Source organism: Chrysemys picta, chromosome 8 (assembly GCF_011386835.1).
Source record: "Chrysemys picta bellii isolate R12L10 chromosome 8, ASM1138683v2, whole genome shotgun sequence".
Classification (NCBI taxonomy): domain Eukaryota; kingdom Metazoa; phylum Chordata; order Testudines; family Emydidae; genus Chrysemys; species Chrysemys picta.
Window position 1 is genome coordinate 11,579,617 of NC_088798.1, and position 23,261 is coordinate 11,602,877.

Genomic DNA, 23,261 nt, shown 5'->3' on the forward strand with positions numbered 1-23,261 from the left:
GGAGGTATGTAAAGGGGATGATGTGGACCAATGTTATAGCCCGCTTGTCTGTTGCAATACACTGCTAGGCCTTCTGGAAATGGGAAAGGTGGTCTCCAAAACAAGGAAGCTGGGCAAAAGGTTGCAGCTTGCGAACTAGAGGTGAGGGAGGAGTTGAGCCCTCCACCAACCTGTCAAAATTATTGTTTCAATTATGACTGGGTCCTCACTGAAGGAGGATGAGCAGCTCCTTTCCTCTTGAGTTTCTGTCTCTTTCTAGTCGGCTCAGTGGTTCTGCAAAATCCAGAGAACGAGGCTGGGTGCGATTTCTTGGTAGTTTGAGACCTGCTAAATCTCCTCTTGTTTGTAGCAGAGTATATACCCAGAAACGTCAATCTGGCCCTGGAGCCCTTCCGCGAGTGCAGGTATTCGTCTGTAGTCCCTGAGAAGAGCTTCTGACCATCAAACGGGAGGTCCTCAACAGTATTCCGAACCTCTCTTGGGAGCCCCGACAGCTGGAGCCATGACGCCCTACATATGACAACCGCTGTGGAGATGGATCCAGCGGCAGTGTCTGCAGCACCCAAGGACACTTGGAGAAAGGTTCTGACTAATAACGGACCCTCCTTAATGATGGCCTGGAAGTGCTCTCTATGCTCCTGTGGAGGATGTTCAATAAAGGTTGCAAACTTCTTGTAATTTGTGAAGTCATACTTGGCCTTGATTGCCTGATAGTTTGAGATCCAAAATTGGAAGGTCACAGATGAGTATGCCTTTCAGCCAAAAAGGTCTAACCTCTTCTGGTCCTTATCATAAGGGATAGACCAGGAGTAATGCTGTTTACCCCACTTTTTTACAGCATCCACCACTAGGGAATTAGGTGGGGGAGTGGGAAAACAAAAATTCTGAGTCTCTGAGGGGAACATAATATTTCTTATCTGCCCATTTACAAGTTGGCAGAATGCTGGCAGAAGTTCGCCACACAATCTTTGCTGGATACAGGAGTGCTTCATTAATGGGTAGCACAACCCCAGTGGGTATCACCCACTGCAGAATGTCCAGGAGTTTGTGTTGTGAGACTTTAACCTCCTCAAGAGATATCTGGAGGGTGTCAGCCACCCTCTTCACAAGGTCCCGGAATTGGCTGGAATTTGGCAAATTGCTGCTGATACGCTGTCCAAGGATCCCAGTATGGCCATTCGTGGGGTCCATATGGGAGAGGGGGATGGCACCCAGGACTTGGTCACATTTACTAGTTGTAAATGCTACCAAATGCAGTATTCTGCCATCTTAGTCAAGTCAGCATTTAGGGTGAATTCAAGTTCTAGGAATGACTGTGCTTGGACGCCTAAGCAAATGTCATCTGTGTACATGGACTTGTGGAGCTGGGTAAGCAAGAGGTCATTTGTGTACAGATTGAAAAGCAACAGTGCCAGCACAGAGCCTTGGGTAAACCACTGGTTTGTCTTTTCCAAATGCTAACTCTTGTCTTCCATGTGCACTTGGAAACATCTGTTGTGGAGAAGGTCAATGATGTTGACTACCTATCCTGGGAGTGCTCTTGACAATTTGACTGAGAGCCCCAAGCACCAAACCACGTCATATGCTGCTGTCAGGTCCAGAAATATGGCTCCTGTCTTCTGTTTTTTCTGAAAACCATTTTCGAAGAATGTTTTCAAAGCTAGCACTTGATTGAAGGTTCTCTGACCTGTCCAAAAGCCTGCTTGCTTAATGCTGAGCACTGATTCCACTTCTGGGAGATACGCTGGAGAATGAGATTCTCCGGCACCTTGAATGGCACAGACAACGGGGAGGGATATCAGTTGATAACTTGGAATATTATGTGGCTCTTTCCCCAGTTTCAGGAGAGCAATGACTTTTGACATTCACAATGTCTTTGGAAGTCACTCTTCGTGAAGAACTGCACCAGTCACTGATAAGCACGAGTCCCAAGGTGCTTGAAAAACTCTGGCAATATGTTGTCATAGCCAGGAGCAGTGACACAACTACTATCACTTACGATTTGGTCTAACTGTGGCTGTGAATGACTATATGTGTTGCTGAGTCTCTGACAACTGGCAGCTTGGTTTGGTATGCCAGGTGGTTGGCTTAGGGATGGCGGTTGCTAAGCTTTGTCGAGACAGCAAATCAAATTCCAGCATTTCCAGCTGAAGTGAATGATGTCTAGATTTCGAGTAGTCTTCCCATTGTGCCTGTCTAGCAGCCTCCAGTGACTCAATTACGTGATCAGCAATATCTGGCTCAGCAGAGGATCCCTACTGACCAAGCAGTTTAGTACCATTCAGCAAGAAGGCACAGCATGTAGACTGGACGGTGGTTGTGCAATATGGATGCACAGGCAGCTTTGAAGATGGCTTCTCAGAATCGACTGAAAACTTCGTAGACCAGATGATGCGTGATGGTATGGAGATGACACTTTTCTAGAGCATCTGTGTACTTCTTCCTGTCTGCCTTCCTGAAGTTCTATCTCAGTTTGTCAAAGGATCTAATGATTGGGAGTTGTAGGCCAATGCGGATAATGGAAGGTCTTTCAAGCCAAAACATGATGCAGGTTGGGAGTGACCATCCATGGATGACATCCAGCATAAATCAGGAGAGCATTTTCTTGCCAGTAATTATTTGCTATATCACTTGCTTACATCCTGCTATGGCATCTCAAATTAATTACAGATTACAGTTCCCTGTAGAATGTGGCAAGTGGAGTTCGGCTCCATCACTGATGGGGCACCAAGGTCTTTTTCATGAACAGTATTCAGTATCAGTGCAGATGTTATATGTTAAACAGAAGAATTAACAGCTAATAGGTGATTATGACACAAAATCTCATTGTGAAGATCTAAGGCTTGTGGGAAAGCTAACACAAACAGGAGTAAAAGAGACAAATGTCCTGCTGCTTTGCCAGAGAACAAACTCTTGATTTAGCCACGAGAAGGGCATGGGCACCTATCTGAACTCTGGAGGTATTCACTGCCAGTGTGCTTCAGACGTAGCAGTGTGTGTTAAATAAATCTCTGTGTATGAATGTGTAACCCTTACCCACCCCAGATACACATTTTCTAGAATGTCAGACTTTCAGAGTGAAATCCCAGCTTCCATCCCAACCATCTTCCTATTTTCACTGCCCCACAGTTCTCACAGGGCTACTTACATACCTGGCTAGCCACGTCATTACCTCATCACAGCTTGGGCAAATTTCCCTCCCCCTGGAATCTGAGCTACTGCAGCCTACAGACACCCTGTAGCTCTGTTACTTACTGAAACTAGTAAATCGCCCTCTGATCATTAGCTGAAAACCAGAACAAATCACTATAGATGCTGCAATAGGGTGCAATACCAATACAAATCAGAGTGCACACGAGGGAGGTTTGGTGCATAAATTAAATGCAGCTGCACTTTTTGATTAAACACACTTCTAGCAAACAAATCTGGATACTGTGTTCCAGTGACACGCAGACTCATGTTTTCAGCAGGTGCCTGTTACATACTATGGAGATGGGTGCCATAAAAACACCTGGGGAGGGGGGGAGAGTCTCTGTGCATTCCCCATCTGTAAAATGATGATAATGACACTTCCTTTCTCCCATTATTTGCCTGTCTTGTGTATTAGACAGTAACCTCTTTGGGGCACGTCCTGTCTCTATGTTTTTGTGCAGTATAGAGTACAGAGAGGCCCTGATTTCAGCTAGGGTCTCTAAACACTATTGTAATACAAATATATAACAACTACTCAGATAATATGCATGCAAACTGGCAGAGGTATCTGTTGGTACCACAAAAATACTCTTGTATTCTCAAATCAGGTAACTGGTCAAGTGCCTGCACATTTTTGTAGGCCCACTGAAAATCTGGGCCACCATGTGTAACCAAATAAAAAGAGAGACACTCTATGGTCCTATGGATGGATGCTGCTCACCATGCCACTGTTCAATAGAATGGGGGCATCTTTACAGATCATCCTTACTATCAGTAGCATAAAATGAACTATACTATGTGTACCAGAACCCATACCTGCCCTGGCCCATTACCTGTATATCTTTCTGTAGAACAAATCACACCAGTATATCCTGTTTGTTGCCACCTCCACATCCAAAGCCACCACATTCTTCAGCATGGGGATGATGCGAGAATAGTCCCTTTTCACCAGATCTATCTTGCGTACCTCATGGCGGTTGGTGAAGATCAGGTATGGACTCTTGCCTATCACAGGAAACAAACAGGCGTGGCTTTTATTTTACCAGCTGACTTGACAGCAGAGGCCTAAGTGCCACATCCAGTTCTCATTATGCAGGGCCTAACATTGAGGGTGATCTCACTGAAGCCAATGGAATCACGCTGCCTGCTTATTTGCAGTTCTATCCCATGAGGGAGTTTTACTGTGTACCAGAAGCAAATGTCACCATTTCCCAGAGGGGGGAGCTGTTACATCAGAACATGAAGAGTCTGAGCAGCAGCGGCAACATTTGCTCTTATTCTGCCCCACTTGCTAAGACATCACAAGTGAAACACTGAGGGGTTTCTTCACTCTATCAGGGGTCGGCAACCTTTCAGAAGTGGTGTGCCGAGTCTTCATTTATTCACGCTAATTTAAGGTTTCACGTGCCAGTCATACATTGTAACGTTTTTAGGTCTCTTTCTATGAGTCTATAATATAGAACTAAACTACTGTTGTATGTAAAGTAAATAAGGTTTTTAAAATGTTTAAGAAGCTTCATTTAAAATTAAATTAAAATGCAGAGCCCCCCGGACCGGTGGCCAGGACCCAGGCAGTGAGAGTGCCACTGAAAATCAGCTCACGTGCCGCCTTCGGCACACGTGCCATAGGTTGCCTACCCCTGCTCTATATGATACATTTTTAACTCTAAGGTGTAGGGTCCGATTCTGGTTGCTCATGCCTGGATGAGCTCGGGGGCTGGAAGCAAGCAGGCACAGCCATCCCTCCCCAGCTTGTGTAGGGGGCAGTCAGAGGTCTCCTCGGGGTTGCATTGCCTGAGTACAAAGTGCAGAGGGACATTAGTGCCGTATCCAAGTAGATGGGCCCATGCCTGGCCACCGGAGACTGGCTCTGCAGATAGCACATCTGGCACCTCCTAACAGGAGGGATGGGGAACACTTAAGTGTGCTCCAGCAGAGCTCTTGGACTCACTCAGCTGGTGTCTGTCCTTTGCAGGCATGAAGCCTCTGGCCCCGACAGCTCATGTCAAATGTAATGGCATCCACCTCTACTGGGGTTGTGGTACTAAGGCCACAGGCAAGCCCAGAGATTCTAGCAGGAACTGTCAAATTGATTTTTCTTATGACAAAGTCAGGAGAGATGGAAACATATTATCTATGTTATTTTCCTCAGGAAAAACTGTATGCATCTCAGCTTCCTTTGTGACGGAGTACTTACTCAGGCAAACCTCCCATTGCAGGGAGTGTAGGTATGATAAAGGGATGAGCACTGCTCGTAAGGACCGGGAGATATGTCCAGTCAGTGACCCTCTAAACCAGCAGAAGCAGTGAATAATTCTGCATATTTTCAGTGTGTTGACCTTTAACCTCAGCTCAGGGGATCAGATAAATAAACGTTTATATCTTAGATAAAGTGAAATACTTGCTAAATTAATGCAAATTAAACTAAAGCTACAATGCAAGCAGGAGTAAGCCAAGAAATTAAAAGTTCATTTTAAAATGGGCTTTTCAGTGAGCCTGAAGCCTAGTATTTAGCTTGAGGCTACTGGTAGTAATAGTATACGGTCACATTAGGTCTAGTAAGAATTAACATAAGTAAGTAACCTTGGGTCAGAAGATTTAGCCATATATATCTTCTGCTAAACTGTCTTGACTCCTTAACTTCTATCTGCACAAATGTGTACAATTGTCGGACCCCCAAAATGGGTAGCAGGCATCACAAATATGGACAAAAAGCCAAAACCTAATCAAATGTGATCTTAGAAATAGGTGGGTGTAAGCAGAGGTGGATTAAAGTTTGGTGGGGCCCTGGGCCAGAGCAAGTGGGGGGCCCCTCCCCGCCCTTTCCGCCTGCGGTTCCGCCCCTTCTGCCTGCAGCCCTGCCCACGGCCCCACCCATTCTGTCCCTTCCCCCCGCATCCTTGCCCTGTTCCACCCATATTCTGCCCCCCCCCCACTGTGGTCCCCCGTTTGCTCCTTTCTGCCCTGCCCCCACTGCAACCCCAAGACCAGAGAAGCTCTGTCCCCTCGCCACGGCCCTAGGGCCACAGTGGGAAGTAAGAGCTCCCCCAGCCCTTAGCAGGGAGCTAGAGTTCCTCCAGTCTCAGGGCCGCAGATGGGGTCCCCACACTGGGGCTTCCCCTGCCACCTGGCGCTGCTGCTGGGGAGCGAGGTCGGGGTGCAGGGGCTTCACCCGCCCAGCAATCCTGCCAGGGAGTGGGGTCGGGGTATGGGGGTGCCAATTTTTCCAGGGCCTCCTAATTGGCAAGGGCCCCTGGACACAGACCCCATCATCCCAGGGGCTAATAGGCCACTGGGTGCAAGGAATAAGTGCATAAAAGGGGCTCAAAACCAACCCTCAGCAGGAGTGACAACCTTAAATCTCACCCTAAGGGGAACCCAAATTCATGAGTATACCCGATGAGGAGTCTGCTATTATGCTTGTTTTTCTAGTTTTGTTTCTATTGATCACAGTATTAATAAAACTCATAAAGTCTCCCTGTGTGTGTCACCAATCGTCATCGTAATTAATCTCTATGTAGTCCCCAAAGAACAAACCGATTAGTGACAAGTGCATTCTGCACCTCAAATTAATCATCAGGCTACAAGTGGGAGCTTTGCTTGAGTAAGGCCTGCATGATTTAGCTCAATGTCTCCTATTTTCACTGGTGAGAGGTCACTGCCTAAAAGACTTGAACTGAGGGGAAAATACTTAAGGAAAGAGTGAGTTTATTGAGTTACCCAGCTCCTACTTGGAGGCAGAGGCACCCTGCACCATGTGGGATGTATGGCACAGAGGGAACATTGGGAAGGGAAAAAAGAGCCATACAGGAGGAAACTGAACAAAGGTTCCATTTGGAGTTATAAAAATGTGAGCCCCCACCTCTACCCCCCAAGCCTGATAGGGCTCTCCCAGCAGGCACTCTGGCCTTAAAGCTGCCCTGCAGAGACCCCGAGGGGGCCGGAATGTCTGAGAAGGAGCAGAAGGGTGGGTCCTAGGACAACCCCTAGGTGGCAACTCCAGCTGCCCCCAGACAGTGCAAGGAAGGGGCCCGGCCCGTACATAAAGTCTGCCAGACATGCTGATGTTAAGGACTTTTTACATACAGTATATTAGGTATAATAAGAAAACTTATTTGGAATTCCCAGGACAAAACTTTCCTGAGCCAGCTCCCCCAGGAAATCACTCCCCCAAAGGCCAATCCCTTCCATGAAATGATATTCAACGTGGCTGATCCTAGACCTTTTATAATCTAGCTTTCCAGCTCCCTGACATTAGCATATTTTCTTTTGCAATGAGCTGGGACATTTGTTTCTTCTAGAGCAAGTGAGCTGCTGCTCTGTTCTTTTTGAGATTTGTGTAAGAGGTTAGGGAGAGGTGGGGGGTGGGTCTGCTGGAAGGGCTGGCTAATCCACCTATTTTTGATTGTGTTCCTTTTTTCTTATTATTACTTAATTTTTGCTGCATTGTTTTTAACACCTGTCAAGAGACTTTTCTTTTTAGTCTCAGCTTCAACCTGCCAACTGCTGACTGTAATCTTGAGCTGCACACACTGCTAAAATATTCTGATCTGCATGATGAGTGGAGCTGTTGCCTTGGGACACATCTGCTGTCACTGTAGCAGTTTTGTATAGTTTTAAATGACTCCATTTGGCTTTTGATTTTCCTTTTGTCTCCTTTCCCCCCAACCCTTGGCCCACGGACCCATGTTTCTTTATAACGCTCATACTGCTGGGTGAGTCAGGTTTGAGTGCTTGCCGGGGTTGCCTTACCTACGGCTTTGCAGTTCTTGGACAGGGTGTCCATCTCGTATCCCTCGTAGCATTCACATTTGTAGTCCCCCTTGTAATTAATGCAGATCTGGCTACAAGCGTCTGGATTCTCACATTCATCTATGTCTGAAAGGAGCGTTTGAAACCCATCAATAACTTGAAATCAAACCATCTGTGATGGAGCAATGCTGGAGTGACTATAATTACGTCTCTGTACAGTGAAACAAGAGACTGCCGTTTGCATGTAAATTACCTCCACACGTTTTTTTATCCAGAAGCTTGTATCCGGGAGGGCATTCACATTCATAACCGATCTTCAAGTCTTTGCATATGTGTGAGCACCCACCGTTGTTGATGGAGCATTCATTTTGTTCTAAAAGAGGCATACAGATTATTTAAGATAAAGGATGGTTTTTAATCACAAGACTGAGTACATTAAAAGGGGGTCGAGGTACCCAGAAATGTTTCAGTAGCTACCAGCTGCTGATGATTGGGAGCTGGCAGTATAGAGCGCACTAGTGACTTCACAAATAGAAAACACCCACCAAAATTCTCTCTAACATTTTAAAGTCCCTTTGGACTAGAATCCAGCGACCTAAAATGACTATGCAAATCAGAGACTCTGGGGACATTGTACAAAATTCTTGGGTTCGCAGTTCCCATCCAGTCCTAAGTCTTTTGCTTCCATGCATTAACTGTCAAGTGACCTGAGAATTATCCCCATTTGACTTCCCCCTCTCCCTACTCTGGTGGCACATACCAAACTGTTTCCTTGAGCTGTAATAATCCATTCCAGGAGAGTCGTCTGACCCAATGGTCCCAGCTAACTGGGGAGAGTCTACGTGGTATTAGATATTCCCATCTACTACACCAGGGCAATCTATGCTGAGAGAGCCCCAGAATATACCAAGGTACAGTCCTTTGGAGATATTCCCACCTAATACCGATGTACAGTCCGTACACAGTCCCGAGCTAACAGGGAGAGGTGGACAGTCTGACTGCTTACAGCCTAATCTAACTCATATGTACAGTCTATTCAGTGATAGTCCCATCTAGGACCAAAATGCTGTCTCATCAAATGCTGTTTTTCCCTTGTGCAAGAGCTGAAATTGAAAGAGTAGAATTATTGCATCCTCGTAACTATAACTGGAGAGAGGTTGAGGAAGGTTGTTTTCTTGACAGAAATAACATTTTGCTTGTTGTTCCAATTAACCTATACAAGGTGAAGTAAAATGTCTTCCTCTGTCTAGGATTGCAGATGCAGATGATGTGGGAGTTCTGGGCCACAGTGGTTCATTGGGGCATGCAGCCCATCAGCTTGAAGCTTTAATGTTATATACAGTCAGATTTATTTATTTATTTATACTTCTTGCTTCCTTGGATACCATTGTGTAGCGGCCCAGCAGAACCATTAAACCAGTACCCTTGGAAGAAAATAAAAACAACAACAAGCCAATTAAAGTCAACGGGCTAGGAAAACATTGCACCGGAAGAGACAGCATCTTGGCTGTAGCATGCTTCCACTTTCCTAACAAAGAAATAAGCATGTTATTAATAGCAGCAAGATCACTAAGCTCTGAGTAGCTGTCCACAGAGTCGTATTGTGTGCCATAGCTGTTCTTTGACATTTAGTAAATGGGTATTGCCTTTTACTATCCTTATATTGGCCTCTAGCCTATTAGGCTGCACGCACGTGCACACACACTCTTCAAAATGCTACAGGTTATTGTAACTTAAACAAGGATTTGCATGTTAATCATACTTCTGGTTACCGGGGTGCTCTGTAGCATGGATATAAAAACAGTACTCGGGCTCTGGTTCTCTCACTGCAGCTCTTAACATAGACCTAAAAGTAGGCCAAGTGTAGACACTACTCTGCTCAATTTTCTATTATGGAAGAGCAGTCATTTACCCAAACTGGGGCCACATTTCCACCTGACAATTTAAATAAGATGACTAATAAAACTCTGCATCGTTTGGTGCCTTTCTGAGGATCTCAAAGTGCTATGGAGAGGTTGCTAAGTACATTTACGCCCTGTTTTACAGACAGGGAAACTGAGGCAGGCAGTTAAATGACTTGCTCAAGGTCACACAGTGACCCAGTGGCTGGAATATAACTTGTATCTCCTGACTCCCACTTCCCCGTTCTAATTACCTGCATGTTGCTGGCAGCACCCCTTATGTCACAGCATGCGGGCGCCACTCCGGAGGGCGCCAGAGCTGGTTCCCTCCAGATACTGCTCAGGAAAAGCTTCCGGTACTGGTGTATGTGGCGAGCACACACGTAATATGGAATGGACATGAGCAAGCACTCAAAGAAGAACAGCAATGTTAAATCACTGTCTCCCAAGCACACACTCACATAGACTCCTCTGTGCTGAGTCAGGTGTGCGTGTGTAATGCAGCAATGTTCATGGGCTGATGATGTTGGGTGGAGGTTGGGACCCTATGAGATCCCCCTGTACAGTTTCCCCCGCCTCTCTGCTTGGGTTGATACGGCATGACAGGCGGCACAAGTGGCATTGCTAGCCTTTGGCAGCTCTGGGATAAAGTACAAAAGTCAGCACTAGAACTTCAGACCTTGGTCTGGGTCATGTTTCCCTATTTCTGAATCAGGATTTGAAAGAAAGAAAAAAAATCTTCCTATCTGTGAAATATTTTTTCACTCCGTTACATTTTCTCAACTAGCCTCTTTGGACTAACAATCTTTGAGGCCAGATTATTGCTGGTTCCATGCAGGTGTGCAAGGGTGGAAGGGAAGAGCGCAAGGAGCCTGTCCCATACACCTTTGCATGTGAGCCAGCCACAATCACAGTCCTTGCACTGCCTGAGTGCTCCAAACTAGTGCTGCTGCTGGCAGTATCCTCCTACAAGGATGGGTGAAAGGTTCAATAGCCCACCAATTTCCTGCACCAAGGAGTCCTCCAGGAAGAATGGAACTGCTCTTTGGTGGTGTGGTTTGGATTCTCGTGACCTTCTAACAATGTCTATGCAGCAAACAGGTGCTTATCAGAGATGTGCTTGTATGGCATCTGTGATTTTCACTAACTTGGAATCCAATGTAATTTTACACAGAGGGAATTTTTATCAGGCTCATCTGACACCATGCCCGTAATCCCTAATGAAAACCTCAATAACACAGAATCATAGAACTGGAAGGGCTCTCAAGAGGTCATCTAGTCCAGTCCCCTGCATGTATTACATGGAACATGTAAAAACTGGAAATGGGAAACACCCATAGAACTCACCTATCTCACAATAATACTCAGCAAGCACTTTCTATCTTTAAAGCGTTTTACAAACACTAATTAACCCACACACCAGTAATTATCTGGTGTCAGGGGGGTTAGAATGTATGAGTTCCTTGCTCCTGTGCTCAGATCACACATCCCTCCATGAAGATCAAGTGCATTTCTTGGTGGAGGAGAGTGGAGCAAGCCTCCAGTCACACCTGTGCACGCCCAAAGACCTCAAAAAGCCAGAGAGCCCAATTCTGCTTCCATTTCTATCAGTGCAATGGGTACAGTGTGTGCAGAGAGAGAGAGAGAGAGAGACAGAGCGCAGCCAGGAATGGCATTAGCAGCCACATGTTGTTATTCTGCTAGTCATGAGCACCCGAGAGAGAAGAGGTTAACACAGCAGCAATAAGAGGAAAGAGGTGTGTACTGTACCACATTCTTTCACAGGCTCGTCAGACCCGTCCCTGCAGTCTCTATGTGAATCGCACACTTTGACTCCATCAATGCACTCTCCATTTTTACACTGAAACTTCCTGGGGCTTTCACACGTGGACTCTGTTGTGTTGGGCAAGAGAGGAAAGCGACTAAATTAGATTAGGGTCATGATAATGAAGACTGAACATCAAGCTTCAAGAGGTTAAAATTAGCAGCAATGAGATGGTGTTAAGCAAAAGAATATTTGGACTGAACATCATGCAGGATTATTATTTTTTTCCGAAGAGTGAGGTCTATTAGGACTTTGGAAAAGTTCCTAGGGAAGCCCCATTACTGGCATATTTTAAAATGCTCTATAAGGAACAACCCTGCATTGGCCTGGGGAGATGGAGCTAATAGGCCTTTTAAATCGCCAGTGCCTACGATGCGCTGACTGAGCTGGACTTCTTGTACCATACACTGGCGTGTACGGTGCATTGGCTATACGTACCGTTAATGCAGCCTGCCTCATCGCTGTTGTCAGGACAGTCGTGTACCTTGTTGCACTGCTTTGCTCCATGGATACAGGTCCCGTCCCCACACTGGAACTCATCAGGGCGGCAGGTCACCAGTGCTTTAAAATGACACCATCAAACTGTTAACCAGTATGGATTTTAAATGGCTTCATACAATAGTCTTTAACCGCATACAAGCGACTCTTCATTTGGCTTATTAAACTGTACCTAACATGCTCCCTGGGCTCCTGGACGGGGGGAGGGTGGGGGGGTGGTGGTGGGGAAATAGGCACCTCTATAAGAAAAGTCCCAAAAAACGGGACTGTCCCTTTAAAAACGGGACATCTGGTCACCCTAATTATATGTAGAGTTCAGTGTGTATATTAAAGGGCTCAACAGAAACTCAGTAACTCTTTCTCTGTGCAGGGAGCTTTAAGAGTTAACAAACCTGGGCTCTGTGAGACCAACAGGGGGTGAGGGCTCGTCACTGAGAATGTCCTGCCTTTAGCCCTCAGGTGTTTAAACACGGCAGCTGAGGTGCTCCAGTTGATCTTATGGCAGAGCACGGGGAGTGAAGGGGGTCTCTAAGGTTAGCCAGGACCAGCCCTTATAGGGCAAAACCAATACCTCGAATAGCAGCCCAGAGCTAATCAGTGCAGACAATGGAGTTTTCCTGTCAGAAACAACGTTAAGCAAGTGGGCAGCCAAATTCTGTGCTCACAGAAGTTTGAGTGGTTTTCAGCTTTAGCCCACATGAGGTCCACTGCTGCACTCCAATTCAAAGGAGACGAAGGACCGCGTGCCGACGCTGGCTACCGCACCTCAGCTTTTTATTTATTTTAGATTTAAAAAAGATTTTTTTTAAAAATACGTTTTGAAACATGTCCAGCCTGAGGTGATGGGCCAAATTCATCCCTGGTGTAACTCCATGAAAGTCAATGCAGTGATACCAGGGACCAATCTAGGACTGGAGAGGTGAGTGTCAGAGATGCTGAGTACTCAAAAGTCGAACTGAAGACCAAAGGGAGTTGTAAGAGCTCAGCTGAGGGCCCGGCTCCGTGCTAAGTTACAGTCTGAAAACGTCTCGGCAGACTCAGACCATGTTTCAAGCCCGGAGTTAATTTTCCTGGTCAGGTTATTACTGACTCAAAACAGGTCTTCATAACAGAAACATTAAGAAACCCCTCTGTTACAGAGGGCTAGATTCACAAGGGGGACTTGGGCTTGGCAACACTCGGTGCTACAATGCTGAACTTTTGAGCACCCCGCTGCTTAGTGAAATTCACAACCCTGAGTTAGGTGCTCAGGGTCCCTCCACAATGCTGGGGGAGAGTCAGGTGCCTGAGAAAGGGATTCACAGAAACCACCACACTGAGCTGCCAAAACTAGCCAGTAGGAAATGCGGAAGAAGGGGTGGGGTCTAAGCCCTCCCCCTCCAAGGGAATTAGGTGCCTAACTCCACCAGAGGGAGGCCTCTCCATCCACTTGGAATTCACAGCTCTGAACCCTTTCCAGGAGTTAGGCCCTAAGGCAAATCAGTCCTTTCTTGCAAAAAACCCAGGAAGAGGTGGAGGAAATGGTGGTGGCCCCCTTATGCTCAAAAGACCAGGGATTAGGGCACTCACCTGGGATGTGGGAAACCAGGGTTCAAATCAGGCAGGGTAGGGACATGAACCTGGGTCTCCCACAACATCCCAGATGAGTGCAACTGACTGCTGGGCTGTAGTGCATAAAAGGTGATTGACACCACTGCCTCCTCTGTGGCAGTGGTACCACATGTGGGAAGCATGTCCTGATGAGGCCCTGCAGGCAAGACAGGTGGGAGAATGACTGATTTGAAAATCCCACCAGAGCTGGGCATGAGCTAGAACACCAAGCTACTTGGTGGTGTCAGGACTTAGGTGTCGGTGTGCATGTCCACTGGCAGAAATGTAGGTGCCCTGGGGACTTCAGGCACCTATATGATTAGGCAGCAGCTGAGTCTGGTTTTGTGAATGCCAGTGGCACCAAAATGCTGAACTCAGGCACCTAAAGGGACAGGTAGACAACTACGTCCCCCTTGTGAATCTAGCTCAGAGCCTCTATCTGAAGCAATGCCTTCCTCAAGGTTATGTTAAACAAACGGCCTCCATAGCTGGGACTCTCATTTATATTGACAATGAATAAGGCTACGATTAAGTCACGGAGGTCGCGAAAGTCATGGAATCCGTGACTTCCAGCAACCTCTGTGACTTCAGCTGTGTCCTCTGCTGCCCATGGGGGCCAGGAGCTGCAGGGGCTGCCAGAGGCGGTGGGGACCCCCCAAACTTGCAGGCAGTGGGAGGGAGGGATAGCTCAGTGGTTTGAGCATTGGCCTGCTAAACCCAGGGTTGTGAGTTCAATCCTTGAGGGGACCACTTAGGGATCTGGGGCAAAAATCAGTACTTGGTCCTGCTAGTGAAGGCAGGGGGCTGGACTTAATGACCTTTCAGGGTCCCTTCCAGTTCTATGAGATAGGTATATCAAATTTAAAAAACAAAAACAAAAAAAAAAAAAACCCTGAGCTCCCAGCCACCGTTGGCCCCCAGAGCTATGGGTGGTCAGGGTACCTCCCAGCTGACCTAGGAGCTGGTGGCACCCTTCAGCCCCTGAAGGTATGGGGGAACCCCCATGAGCAGCAGGGGACCCCCCAATCTGCAGATGGCAGGTGTACCCTACAATCCCCAGCTGCTGCAATTGGCTCCTAGCCCCTGCACAGCTGCCCCACTTCAGGTGGTGTGGGGACCCGCAGATCCCCATTTTGTCCCAGATATTTTTAGTAAAAGTTAGACTAAAAATATCCGTGACAAAATCTTAGCCTTAACAATGAATACAGAAGCTCTATAGATGCTCACGGGTAGCAACCGCCAGTTTGATTGCAAAGGAGATCTACAGCTTCCTGGGTATGTTACACACTGTTTCCTCAAAATTCTATTTAAGTAGCCAAACATTTGAAAGTCTTTACTGCAGTGTTTCTCCTTTGGGGGCTGAAGCCGAGTTTTACATGACAGAAAATCATTGCCGTGAATAGTTATAGGAGGTCAGAGCTGATGCTAATTCGTGTAATCCAAAGCCACATGGTAGCATTTCCTTGACAATTTCACAAACTGTCTCTAAATATAGAAATTATGGCTTCTTCTTTGAGTACTTGCTCATGTCCATTCCAATTAGGTGTGCACGTGCCGCATGCATGATTGTCGGAAGGTTTTTCCTCTAGCGGTACCCATCAGGTCGGCTGTGGAGCCCCCTGGGGTGGCACCTTTATGGCAGTGTATACAGGTCCTTGTTGACCCGCTGCCTGCTCAGTTCCTTCTTACCGCCAGTGATGGTTGTTGGAGCAGCTCGGTCTTGCGTATTGCAAGTGCCTACTTAGAGGTCTTTCTTCGAATAGTTGTAAATCGTCACCCAGTAGTGTTAATTAAATTAGTTGAATAGTACTTAGCTGGAAGATCTTCCCCGATTCCCTTTCCCCCGGATTGGGGCATGCCTCGGTCCCAGGGTTTAAGCCCTGTGAGAAGTGCCTGCAGCCTATGCCAGGTGGCGATCTGCACGAATCCTGCCTCAAGTGCCTCGGGGAGGGTCATCAGGCGGATAGGTGCAAGATTTGCAGGGGTTTTAAGCCCAGAACAAAGAAGGAGAGAGACTCTCGCCTGAAGCGCCTCCTAATGAAATCTGCACTTCGCCCACAGCATCGATGCGCAGCGCACCGGCGCGAGAACCTTCGGCACTGAGGAAGGACTCGGGTAAGGAGCATCGGCACCGCTCTCCAGCCCCGAGGCCCAGCTCCACCTTACGGCACCATTCACAATTGCCAGTGCTGCATAAGACGAAGAAGGTGATCAAAGGCTGCTCGCCGGCACGGCACACTAGTGGGGTGTGTCCTGTGTTGGGACACCCCAAACCTGGCCTGCAAGTCCTGCAGCCGTCGCGTCCGGCCGTGACAGGGGGGCCGTCGAGTCCGGTGCGGGTGGGCTCTCTGGTGCCGGAGCACTTGGAGGGAGAAGACCTCGATCCTCCCACCACACCGGACACATCTGAAGCCGCATGGGATCTGAGCGCCATGATGGCTCAATCCCCAGGCCCACTGGCATGTGCCCCGGCACCGCCACCTATCATGGCGCCGACATCAACGGCTCCGACAACGACGGCACCGATGGCGGCACCGCCCCCCATCATCGCCCTGGGAATCCACACCCTTGCTCCGCAGAGGAAGCCCTTCAAGCCCCAGCCTCCACCATGCTGCTACTCGGGGAGCACGAGGCAGGACTTCAATAGAAGGAGGGGCAGGAACAACAGGAGGAGGCCATAGAGATCCTCCTCTGACCAGGGCCACGGTTTGTCCAAACAGCCTCCTGGCCCTAAGCCTAATTTTTGAAGGTGCGCCGGAGGACAAGCCCCAGTCCATCTCCCCCTTTGCGAACCATCTGTCCCACTTCTACTGTGCCTGGGCCCAGATTACCTCAGATCGCTGGGTACTAAGTATGGTAGAGATGGGATAGTATATCCAATTCTGTTCCCTCCTGCCCTCCCTTCCCTGTCCCTCTTCAGGGACCCCTCTCACGAGCAACTTCCTTTACAGGAGGTGAAATCACTCCTCGCTCTCGGGACGATAGAGGAGGTTCCTCAGGAGTTCAGGGGAAAAGGGTTCTACTCCCAATACTTCCTCATCCCCAAGGCCAAGGGTGGGCTCAGACCTATTCTAGATCTGTGAGACCTCAACATATTCATAAAGAAAGCGAAGTTTTGCATGGTCTCCCTGGCCTCCACCATTCTTTCCCGGGATCCAGGGGACTGGTACGGCGCCCTCAACTTGAAGGACGCGTACTTCTGGACATCTTCCAGAGGTGGGGCTTTCCCCACTGGGACCTATTCGCAACATGGAGCAACAGGAAGTGTCAGTGCTTCTGCTCCTTCCTGAACCACAGCCCAGGTTCTATCGCGGATGTGTTTCACCTGTCATGGGCGAATCATCTGCTCTATGCGTTTCCACCCTTCCCTCTCATACACAGGGTTCTCCTCAAAGTCCGCCTGGATAGGGCCTCATTGATCCTCATAGCACCAGCGTGGCCCCGCCAACACTGGTTCACCACGCTGTTGGACCCATCAGTGGACAGGCCTGTAGCCCTTCCCTTGTTCCCAGACCTCATCACACAAGACCACGGCAGGATACGACATCCGACCCTGGAGTCCCTCCACCTCACAGCGTGGAAGCTTCATGGTTAAACCAGTCTCAACTTCAGTTCAGGGGGTCCTTCTCCGAAGTAGGAAGCCCTCTGCTCTTGCCACTTACTTCGCCAAGTGGAAGCGGTTCTCGATTTGGTCTATGCAGAAAGGTAGTCCTCCACCACAAGCCTTGATCCTGTTTATTTTGGACTACCTGCTCGACTTGAAACGGTAGGGGTTGGCGACCTCTTCGATCAGCGTACACTTGGCCGCCGTCTCTGCCTTTCACCCAGGGGTGAAGGGTAGGTTGGTCTTTGGAAACCTGATGGTAGGCTGCTTCCTCAAGGGGCTGGATAGACTGTATCCTCAGGTGAGGCAGCATCTTCCTCCTTGGGACCTCAATCTAGTCCTTGCCAGGCTTATGTCCCCCCGTTTGAGCCCATGGCAACATGTTCCTTGCTCTACCTATCTTGGAAGGTAGCTTTCCTCATGGCCATCACTTCAGCCAGAAGGGTCTCCGAACTCAAGGCACTGACATCTGAACCCCCTTACACTGTCTTTTATAAAGACAAGGTGCAACTACGCCCACACCCTGCGTTTCTCCCTAAAGCAGTCTCTCAATTCCCTAGAAATCAGGACATTTTCTTACCTGTGTTTTTTCCCAAGCCGCATGCCAATAACAGAGATTGCATGCTTCATTCATTGGACGTCCTGGCTTTCTATATCGCACGCACAAAGCCATTTCGGAAGTCCCCACAGCTCTTCATCACTGTTGCAGAGAGGATGAAAGGGCTTCTCATCTCCTTCCAACGTATATCATCCTGGATCACGTCGTGCATCAGGACTTGCTATGACTTGGCCAAGATTCCGGCCCCAACATTGACGGTGCACTCTACAAGAGCTCAAGCGTCATCTGCCGCTTTCCTAGCTCAAATGCCCATTCAGGATATATGCAGGGCAGCCAAATGGCCCTCTAACCATACCTTCACCTCGCATTACGCAATTTTGCAACAGTCCAGAGATGACACAGCGTTTGGCAGGGCAGTACTGCAATCTGCGACCAGATGATCTCCGACTTGAGTACGGCTTGGGAGTCACCTGATTGGAATGGACATGAGCAAGCACTCGAAGAAGAAAAAACGGTTACCTGCCTCTTGTAACTGTTGTTCTTCGAGATGTGTTGTTCGTGTCCATTCCAAATCCCGCTCGCCTCCCCTTTGTTGGAGTATTCCGGCAAGAAGGAACTGAGCAGGCGGCGGGTCGGCAAGGACCTATATACACTGCCATAAAGGCGCCACTCCAGTGGGCTCCACAGCCAACCCGACGGGTACCGCTAGAGGAAAAACCTTCCGACAATTGTGCACACAGCTCACACACACCTAATTGGAATGGATATGAGCAACACATCTCGAAGAACAACAGTTACGAGAGGTAAGTAGCCATTTTTTTTAGATACCCCAAAAAGAGCGAAGAGACATTAAGTGAACTAGCAGTAAGAATCATAAAGTGCAAGCCATGGCACAGTATTATTCTTCACAGCATCATACAGGATGCAAAATACAGATTTAGGATGACTTCAGTTGACTGAACTCTATCATGTACAGAATTGCTGCATGACATTTTATATAGCAATGACAACTGCAGCACCTGTGGAGGCATGGGAGAAACCCAGAATTTATAAATACAATGTGACAAAATAAAGGCTGTGAGGTGGCTCTGTCCCCTCCTGCCCCAGAAAGAAGTCAAATCCACCCCATAAATGCACAAAGATAAACCTTTTGCAAAAAACCCTAAGGCAAAAAGCTTTCCCAAGTAATAAACTGTGTCCTAGGAGCCACAGCATTGTCACCATCAAATTCCAGAAACTAAGTAACTGTGAGACAGGTAAGTGGACGGGAGACCTCAAAAGCAACATCTATGGACCTACTGGATCATCAGTTTCATTTTCTTCCTTATAGGTGGCACTCTTTCCTCTAACTCAGCAGTGAAGCAATTACCCAACCCAATCCTACACTTATTCGAGTTAGTGTGATTTTTTTGTCACTCAGTTCAACTAGAGAAGGCCTGAAGTTTATCAAGTAATTTGGGACTCTCAAGATGAAAGGCTCTATGTACCTTGAATATATTTATTTATTATTAGTAGTAATATTAGTAATATTAGTAACAATAATAAGACTCCCAAATTTAGGTTTAATTAAAAAAAATAATTTAAACCAAACTTACTATAAAGAGAAATGTTTCCATTAAAAAAAAATGAAATCAATTTGTAGGAAACCCAAACCCAATATTGTACAGCTGCAGGAGAATTTGAGGGGAAAATTGTTAACACCAGTTTAGTATCTTTATCCAAGCTGAATGGACAGCAACATGCATAGAGACCGATGCCAGATGGTGCAAAGACTTATGGAAAAAAATACTTTTGCAGTTTGAAAAGTACAGTGAGCAGATTAATTAACCAGAAGTTTGAAAAGTGTTCTGATTTTCACAGGTGCTGATCACCTGTACCTCCAACTGACCCACTGGGAACTGCACGTGCTTAGCGCCTCCGAAATATGGCCACTGAGGGCCTCACATTTGGCATCCAACTCTTCTGACAATTTTGGCTAAGGTTTGTAATACAAAAGCCAAAGAAGTTAACATCAGCATAAAAGGAACCATAAAACTCCCCAGCCTGGGGTTCAACACAGTTCCTATAAACATGGTGTGGAGCCTAACCTTCCCGTGAGCCATATCCCCCACTGTCTCTCTAGTAGTCAATGTATTGCTCTGTCCCTGAACATCTGGGTAAGCGGAATGAGCAGCTGAGCTAAATTTAACTCCTTGGTCACCAAGGACCAGGTAGTCCCCTAAAACCTTACCGGAGGTGAAAAGAACGGTCAATTTTTAAAAATTCTTTCACTCTTAATCATCTAAGTGTGACAAGGGGAACAATTTAAAAAAATGTATCTGTACAATGTTCTTATAAGTACAACAGCATCGTACCTGCAATGTTGTGGCAAAAGCTATCCTGGACCTGGTAGGCAGGCAAGGGGTGTGGGAGGCAGTGGAAGATTGGCCACAAGCCTTTTTATAACGAAACTGGGACATAATTCCATTTCAATATAATTGGCTGAGTGAATACAACGGGCCACCAATCAGGGGCATTCCCACAGCAACAGGATATCCTGTGTTAGCGAGGAGGGCTGTGTTTTTGCAGAGCTTTGTTTATATGCACCAGCTGTTCAGAAAATTGCAGGGCTATTTCGGAGGCTTAAATCAATGGAATCTCAGCACTTTTATAGCTCCTCTTCAGTTCCACAAAACAGAAACAAAGCAAGAACCTGTTAAATTAACTGCTACACATAACACAACTATGCTTTACATTTGCAAATTCTGGACAAAAAGACAAGCTGCTCAAATTCAACATGCACATTCCAGGCTCAAAGCTGGTATTTGCCTTGCCAATTACCCCCGTGTCTTTAACGACGCACATGGGGATTTGCACCAAACAACTTCCATCTGAGGCATTTATTACCTTTTAAAAATAAAGTCACTTTGCAGTTTTATGGCAATTTTCACGTGCGTTTCTCAAAGCACTTTTCAGACATTAACTAAGCCTCAAGATAAGTCCTATTTTGTGGATGGAGGGACTGAGGCATAGAGTTGGAAGTGACATGAAAAGAGAGTTGTAGAGTCAGGATTAGCTCTCAAGAGCCCTGATTCCTAGTTATTTGTTCTAAGCACTGTCCAATATTCCCCTTCTGTATGAGCAACCTATATTTCAAAGGAGAACTTTTAAGATAACAGGTCTGGATTGTGAGGCTGATAAATCCAAACTATAGATTATATTAGAAAAATACATTTTGAGTGTATTTATATGAATTCAGGAAAAAAACAACTGCCACAGACAAAGTCCTTGAGCCAGCCCATTCTATCCTATTTATTTTCTCTCTCTCTCTCTGCCAAAGCATTTTCACTAGTTGTCGCCCTCAGTGGGTAGCCTACTCTTTCATTCATCCAAAATGGTTATGACAACAAATGATTGATGCTGGCCTCAAGGCAGATTTTTTTAAGTGGTTAATATCCCTCTATTATGTATAATACAAAAAACCCATTAGCTCCATGTGCAAAATTGACATCTTCAGTCCTGAACTTAATCTAATCAGATCAAATCTATGGTATTTTTAATATACCTATTGTAGAGGTATCAAAGCACCAGATGATGGATGCCATGTCATATATTTGTAACTTCTTCTGTGTCTTTAATAAAAAAAAGACTTAGAAAGTTCAGAGAGAGAAGAAAACCTCAGCTGTCTGGGCCGGATCCCCAATGGGTGTAAATCAGTAGCTCCACTAAAGTGATTTACAACAGCTGAATATCTGAGTCTTTGTTTCCACAATTGTTTGTTTAGCAAACTCAGATCCTTTTGTTTTACAAGGGCATCGACAAACTGTTTAGTTCTCCACCGTCACTTTTCAAGCTGTGTAATAGATGGCATGTTTATATTTGAGGTGTGTGCTTCAGAACACGCACCAGCTACCGTCACCCCCTGGGTGCAGCTTTTTTATGGTTAGGAGCCACACTGGTTTAATCTAGGAATGATCAGTTAAACACACAGATACCCACACCCAGAGCAACAGATCCCCTCTTCTCTGGTGCATTAAGGGTCTCCTTTCCCACTACATACAGTTCTAGCGGACTAATTATACTGTTATTCACACTGGTTTTACCTGAGCAGAACTTCACTTACGTCAATGGAGTTACTACAAATAATTGTAGTTATTTACATCGCTACAAGTGAGAGGAGAATCAGGACCTGCATGTGTCAAGGAGCCCTCCACAGAAAGGATGGTGTAACAGTCCCTGTGTTTCCTGGAGCCACAGGACCAAACCCAGCGGTGGCAGCTCTGCTGTTCATCCCTTTCTGGTAGGTAAACTGAACATCATGCAATTTGCTGTATATGGATTGACCGCAGGAGACCTTGTACACTAAAATTCCTGCCTTCTGAACATGAATGTTAAAGGTTCCAAGGCACTTTCCAAAGAACTGGGAGTTTGCCCATCTCCTTGGCCAAATTTCTTCTTTCCTTCACTACTGTGCAGCTATGCACTAGCTGGCAGTCATCATTCCCCCAGAGGAAGTTGCACTATGATGTTGTGGGGAGATATTTTGAAAAGTTTTCTGTATAATTGTGAAATATTATGACTGCCCCCTGCTTTACACCACATTTCTTCAAGGCTTCCTATTGTGATGGCTGGAGCTCAGTGGATAGCCTTTGGAAGCCATCTGTGCCCATGCTGGATCAGGCCCAGGGGATGTCCCTGAGTAACAAAGTACTCTCTCGCCTCTAATGTAGTCCCAGTCCTGCCAGCCATGCAGCAAAGGCGAGATGAATGTGACTTGTAAGTGACCTGACTTAGACTCCCTTCTAAAAACAACTGGGGCTCAAAATGGCATTGTCACATTTCAACTGGCAAATGCTTCCGTGACATGTCTCCTACTGCACCCACCTAGGCCCGTTGGATGTGGAGAAGGAGAGAGGGGAGCTCATTTCCCCCCTACTGGATTGAAGCTTGTGTGTAAATAGTCCACCCTCAAATGCCAATGCCATTCCAGGGAACGTACCTCAAGGTCTGAGTTCATTTACTTACATTGTAAGTTCTTTGGGGTGGGGACTATCATTTTGTTCTGGGTTTGTACAGCGCCTCGCACAATGGGGTCCTAGTCCATGACTAGAGCTCCTAGGTGCTACAAATAATTGTGCACAGAAGGTATCAGAATCAAATGTGCACTAACACAGCAAAGGGCCCCAGGATAACCCCCCTTGGTTACTAGCAGGGAATTTACACCTGAGATACTATAACCTGCCCAGGGGTATCAGTGCTGTGAAAATACAACTAGGAGAATAATTACCTGGTAGTAAAAAGAAAAGCACTTGCTTTAAAAATCCAAACTACAGTGACCCAGCTACCACATACACTAGATTA

The 23,261-nt window shown here is 46.8% G+C and overlaps 1 protein-coding gene across 2 annotated transcripts in view; it reads right to left on the reverse strand.

Moving 5' to 3' along the window:
* The window catches only part of LRP8 (LDL receptor related protein 8), a 258,479-nt gene that overhangs the window by 19,540 nt on the left and 215,678 nt on the right, over positions 1 to 23,261 (reverse strand). The window contains exons 6-10 of one of the 2 annotated variants that reach the window (XM_008167917.4): positions 12,109 to 12,231; positions 11,616 to 11,738; positions 8,198 to 8,317; positions 7,945 to 8,070; positions 4,026 to 4,197 (exon numbers count right to left, since the gene is read on the reverse strand). In XM_008167917.4, coding sequence (XP_008166139.2) covers positions 4,026 to 4,197; positions 7,945 to 8,070; positions 8,198 to 8,317; positions 11,616 to 11,738; positions 12,109 to 12,231 — 664 coding nt within the window. The remainder of the gene's footprint in view (positions 1 to 4,025; positions 4,198 to 7,944; positions 8,071 to 8,197; positions 8,318 to 11,615; positions 11,739 to 12,108; positions 12,232 to 23,261) is intronic. The other variant, XM_008167918.4, reaches the window with a different exon arrangement.